At 37.7% G+C, this 6305-nt stretch overlaps 1 protein-coding gene across 1 annotated transcript in view; it reads left to right on the forward strand.

Moving 5' to 3' along the window:
• LOC125048047 (28S ribosomal protein S35, mitochondrial-like) overlaps positions 1 to 4558 on the forward strand; it is a 6355-nt gene extending 1797 nt beyond the window's left edge. Inside the window, exons 3-7 of the mRNA XM_047646673.1 lie at positions 41 to 255; positions 965 to 1104; positions 2406 to 2585; positions 3691 to 3862; positions 4274 to 4558. Coding sequence (XP_047502629.1) covers positions 41 to 255; positions 965 to 1104; positions 2406 to 2585; positions 3691 to 3862; positions 4274 to 4338 — 772 coding nt within the window. The 3' untranslated portion in view covers positions 4339 to 4558. The remainder of the gene's footprint in view (positions 1 to 40; positions 256 to 964; positions 1105 to 2405; positions 2586 to 3690; positions 3863 to 4273) is intronic.
• Positions 4559 to 6305: the final 1747 nt, after the last annotated feature.

Here is a 6305-nt window from a genome sequence, read left to right on the forward strand (position 1 = left end):
GCAGATACAACTGCCTTTCAATTCCATACCTTTCCTCCAGGTACAAACGTCAGGCAACTGACCAAGACTGGGGGAATGTTTGGCCAGCAGCCCGCTCCTTCCATCCTGCCACCGTACCCCTGCCTGTACGTCAGGGCTACCCGGCGAAGAGCCAAGCTCCTCCCGACAAGTGGGGCAATGCGGAGCTCATGAAGATCCCCAACTTCCTCCACCTCACACCCCCTGTTATTGAGAGGCAGTGTGAGGCTCTCAAGAGTGAGTTATTTTGGTCAACAGCTGTTTGCAGATTTCATTTTGAAGTTTTCTGATTATTGTTTGCTAATTTTTGTCTTTGTTTTGTTTGTCGTTGTTCTTTCTTCTTGCTTTCTTTCTTTTTTTTTTCCTTATCTTTATATTTTCTTTGCTGATGAATTATGATGAAGTTATGAATGAATGAGTATGCTGCCTCATTTTAAATTATTCAATAAGGTAGATTACACTTCCATTTTTATCTTCAAGATTAAATATGACATGATGGCTTGGTTAATATATTCACTTGTCCTTCATTTCCAACCTTCACATTAATGTTGGATATTAAACAAAATTGTTTGTGAATTTCCCCTCATGTCTCTCATTCTTTGTATCTTGTTCTCCATAAATTAGCTAACCATGATATATGAAGACAAATTTCCTATCAGTAGTTGTTTCATCGAAATTTTCTTGTCTTGGTAATATGTAAACGATAATAACTCTTCTCTCGTAGTAAAACTTTTGTTATGTGTGAGGTCTTAGCTATAAGTTTTGGTGTCTTTAGCATGTTTTTGTTATGACTGCCACTATAATCATTGTATTGGCCTCTCCATCATCTGAAGCATGTTTATTATAAATGACATTATTAACATTATGCTTATCATCCCTTCTGTTTCTCCTTATCCTTTCCTCTGCACTTTTGTAAAGTGATAATAAGGTAATAATTTTTTTCCAGAATTCTGCACCCCCTGGCCAAGTGGCCTCGAAAACACCGAGAAGCAAGAGAAGCACTTCCCCGTGACGATGGCCAAGAGCTCGTACCTGCACTCGTCCCCCAGCATACGCGACCCTAAGTCCAGAATCGTAACCCTGAAGGTGGGCAGATTGTTGACGGCGATTTGTGAACTGAATTTGAATTGTGAAGCGTTTATACTTTTTCAGTTTATGAGTGAAGTTTTGGTTTGATATTGATTTAAGTCTTTGGATGGTAATTATGATATTTTGATATTAACCCATTGGATTCAGTTGCGTCACGGCAGTCAAATCACAAAAAATCCATTACGTGAGCGGCCGCTCTGACAGGCACATGTGCACAGTGGAAAGACTATGCCTCCTACTTGCACAGTTATTTACAAAGTTTTTTTTCTTTTACGCATAATTTTTTTTTAGCTTTTTGGCTATTATCCTATGTCCATAATTGCCTTTGGATTTGCATTATCCAGATGGTAATTTTTTTTTTTTTGCACAGACTCTAATCATAACTCAAGGTAGTCTACAACTCAGTGCAAGAAAAATAAAGCTATGCACACTATGTTATTTGTGTCATGTTTTTCTTTCTTTTCTTTTCTTTTCTATTCTTTTCTTAATATTCAATTTTCTGTAATACAACCTGCATTGCCAGTCATGGTGCCAGGAATATGATGCTGAGCATGGAAATGGTGTCCTCCATGGAGCCGGCATTCTTCCAGTCACCGCTCATGGATATTTCATTCTGCACTCATACATTATCGCAAAATTGCCAAATGAGTAAAATAAAGCTCCTAATAGGTTTGTGCACTTGTGGCGAGTCTTTTCCATCACCCCAGATGCCTTCAGCTGCAACACTCAGATTTTCCTGCGACGGCATTTTCACATAACCCACCCCTCGACCTGGATTTTTGCATGATGTGATGGTCAGGACACCTGGATCCAATGGGTGAAAATTAGTTATGATATTTAAGATTATGTATTGGGCTAATCCATACGTTCTTGACTGATACCTAAAGCATAATATCTTTATTTAATATTTCGGTATTGTTTGATTTTATATTTAAAAAAGTAACAGGAAAATAGAATGAAAACTATATAATTTTACCTGTATGTGCCCCAAAAATCTTAATTACCAGAATTTTTCTCAAAGTTATGTTTCTCTCCAGTATTTTAGATTACAGTATTCAGGTCAGACCTCTTGAGTCTCAATTTTGTGACATTCCTTTTCAACCTAGCAAGACCCTAAACTGCAGTTATTTGAATCATTTGGCTGTATGGAATATAGAATTGTAGAAGCTCTCTAATGTGGCAGAAAAATTATCCCCAATATATTTATCTGTGGAGCTTAAACATCCTCACAGTATTTTAGATATGTTCACACTACACAAAGAGAGATCAGAAAACATTACCACACCCATCCCTAACAGGTTCACTTCCGAAGTCTTGACCTGGACACACATGCGCGGGACAAGCTGCTGCGTCTGGTGGGTGACCGCTATGACCCTGCAACTGACTGCCTAACCCTGGTGGCTGACAGGTGCCCACTTTCTCAGCAGAACCGAGACTACTGTCATTACCTTCTGACAGTCTTGTACAATGAAGCTTTGGTAAGGGAACTGCATCTCTTTGTTCATAGTGCAGAGAATACGTGTATGTCTATATGGAAGTGTGTGTTTTATTAACTGTATAGAGGGAAGGATGTGTAGGATTTTTGAATGTGAGGATAGTGAATTTTTTTTTGTTTGGTGTATCATAAGCTGTTGTTTGTTTAGAGGACATTTATTTTACGATACATATATAGTACAGTAAAAGTCACATAACATATTGTGAGTTTTCTTATGGTGATAGCAGAGTTAAGTAGCTTAAAAAAGAAGAAAAAAATATGCACATGCGCATGCACAAACAGATGCATGCACATGCCAACACCCACACATTAACGTTCACTCTTTCACACACCTATACCCATACTCATATCCACACACACATACTCATACCCACACACACATATTCATACCCACACATACACACCCATACCAACACATACACACCCATACCCACACACATGCACCCATACCAACACACACATACTCATACCCACACACACACTAATACCTATACCCACACACATACTAATACACACATACACACACACACACACACACACACACACACACACACACACACACACACACACACACACACACACACACACACACACACACACACACACACACACACTCCTACTCATGCAAGAATGCACACATATGCAACCCCCCCCCCCCCACACACACACACACATACACACAGACACAAACCTCTTTAAAACCAGTCTTGTCCCATGCCAACCGTGGCCACTCCACAATCCTCAAGCCTTTCCTCAGTGCCAGATTCTGTAGTTATTCCTGTTTCTAACATATATATACACCTACATATAAAAAGAGAAAAGAATAGAGGTTTTTGACTAATTTTAAGAGAAGGGAGGGGGATTCAAAGGGTATTAAGCTATTGACCACCAAAGAAGGACCCTGAAGCCAACAACCCTTCAAAACCAGTAGCTACTCATTTAAGGTGAGAGATCGCCTGGGATACGCAGGGCCAGTCTGGTATCAGCTGGACTGACCTTGAAAAGGAGAGACTTCATTTTATAGCAATAATGCCACATAGGCAGCACAGCGAGATGAAGAGGTTGAAATTGCACACTTTCCTCCTCAGAAAACAGAGCCATGGGAACATGAGAAGGAAGTGATTGACAACGAGCGCTACTTGTGGCAAGGCAGTCCCTCAGAGGCAGCGCTCAAGGTCATTTCAGCAGCCAAGGGAGAGCCAGTGCCAGAAGCAGATGTTGAGAAGTACAGAGATGCCGTAGCAGAGTTGCACAATGAGGGTGGGTGATATTTCTTCTTTTTCTTGTGCTTCGACTTTTTCTTTTCCTTTTTTTTCTCCTCTGACTTTTTTTTTTCAGCTGTGGTTATCGTTTGTGAATTTGCTTGTTAATTAGATAACGGAGCTGTGAAATTTTATTTTTTGCTCTACTAGTGAAAGACTATTATGTTGAAAACAGATATATTTATGTGTATTCATTGTATAAATATTTTTAAGTCACATTGTTCTCATTCAGCTTTATTGCATTACTGAAAATAGTAGTCCTTTTCTGTACACAATTCACTGCAAGAAACATACATCAAAATGTATTACACATTCTGCTTTTAGATTTATTGATTTTCGTACTTTGATATTCACTTCAAATGGTTTGTCGTTTCTCCAAAAGTAATTGAAACTTTTTATTCTTTTCCAGGGGAGGATGAAACAACATTAGCCAAATATCGAGAAGCAGTGATGAAGGTTGCTGGCTTAGCATAAGGGCATTTAAATTCCCCAAAGTCAGTAATCAAAAACAGTTCATTCATAGAAGTCAGAAGTTGTTACTGAACAATGTAAAACCTGTGTACAGTAGAACGTGTATATTTTGTTATTTGTAAATAGGTGTCTTTTTTTTTTTTTTTTTCTTCCCTTTCCCCCCTTTCAGTTATAAGGGTTGGTTTGTTGAACTTTTATAATGAAATACAAGAAATAAATCAGTTATATGGTTTTATTATTAATATGAACATTCCTTTCTTTGGTTATTATATCTAAATAAACATAATTGCATTACTGCATGTGTTAATGCCAGGTGGTTTCCCAATACAAAAGCCCTCTCTCCCAAGCTGATTATGGTCACACAGTCAACAAGAGGTAGTTGAACATAAGAAATAAGATATATATTTCATGTATGGCATAAATGTGACAAAAATTCAATACTGAGTACAGTGACATATTGTGACTTATGTGCACCAGTCTGGATATAGTTGATGGTTAATGGTTAGGAGAAATATATGTGCTAGACATCTGAGGTCATATTGCACTATGGTAAATTATTAAACGAAGAATGGTAATGAAAAGAGTATAGAGGAGATGCAAATGGAATATGGTGGGGATTTGTAAAATGGGATGGCTGGCTTTGTATCAGTCATGAACAGCCTCTGGGAGCCATGGGCATGGTATGCCCTTGGTTAATTGTCTAGCCCTTACCCCTCATGGGGACTCTGAGGGGTAGACTATTTCCTCTCCCAATTTATTTCTGGCTCACCATAGCCACTAATGCAGATTTTTTTTTACCATTATTAGGGGCATTGAGGATTGCCCCATCATCAACTAGCCTAGATAAATTTGATTTCATTGGTTTCCTGACATTGTCAGGGAAGAGGTCAACATGGTCAGATAGGGCAGGGCACTCCACCAATAAAAACTCCATGGGATAGGTCATGTTTACAGAAGCTAATCTTGGCAATATTGGTGTAGGGCCTATGCTGGCCCTTGGGAGGAATAGTGTAGTACTGGACTGCCACTGCATCATAGCTAACAAGGCATGTGAACAATTGTTTTCACAGACTGACCAGTCATTATAGACAGGACAATCAGTCAGAGAGACGGAAACAGTTCTTGTACAAGTATTAAGAGAGTGAGGTTGGGCAGGAATAGGTTTGCCAGTGAAGTCAGTCAGGTTAGATAGTGCACAAGCTTGGGACTCAGATGTAACTGTAACAAGGTGTGAACATTTGGAATGACTAAAAGGAAACTTTTCCTACCTGTTTTTGGAGACATTGTTGGAATAGTACGGGGATGTAGGGGGAATCACAAAGTATTGATTCCATTTGGCTTATCACTATATTTTGAATATGCTGATGCAGCAGAAAATCTTCAATAAGTAATAATATTTGTTCTACTTTTACATTGGTGTCCAATATATCTGAATAGGAAATCTCCATTATAAAGATAAATTTGCAAAAGAAATATTTAACCATAGTACAATTTGTAGGGAAAAGATACAAATCCAATCAACTGTCATTTTTATTCCATAGAAAATTTCTTATATTCTAAAGAACATACTGGAAAAAAATACAGCAATTAATATTATCAACTAAATAAATTACAGATCACTATTCTTTTTAATCATTATATTATATGACTTTTTTTCTTCTTAACATGTTTCTTTTCTTAACAATTTTTGTTGATATTTACACACATACATACACAGATAAAAACACAGATGAATATATACACTCACAAGACAATAAACTTGATGAAACTAGAAAACAAGAAAAGAGACCTAGAGCGAGGAGAAAGAGGTGAAAGAGAAGAGGGAATGAAAGAAGAGAGAAAAAAAGGGAAGACCAGCAATAGATATAAATGAAGGGAATATAAAAAACAAAATAACAAAATACTGGAAAAAAATATATATACAAAACGAGTAAATATTAGAATCTATTTCCTTACATACTGAGCAAGCC

Source organism: Penaeus chinensis, chromosome 42 (genome assembly GCF_019202785.1).
Source record: "Penaeus chinensis breed Huanghai No. 1 chromosome 42, ASM1920278v2, whole genome shotgun sequence".
NCBI classification, from domain to species: Eukaryota; Metazoa; Arthropoda; class Malacostraca; order Decapoda; family Penaeidae; genus Penaeus; species Penaeus chinensis.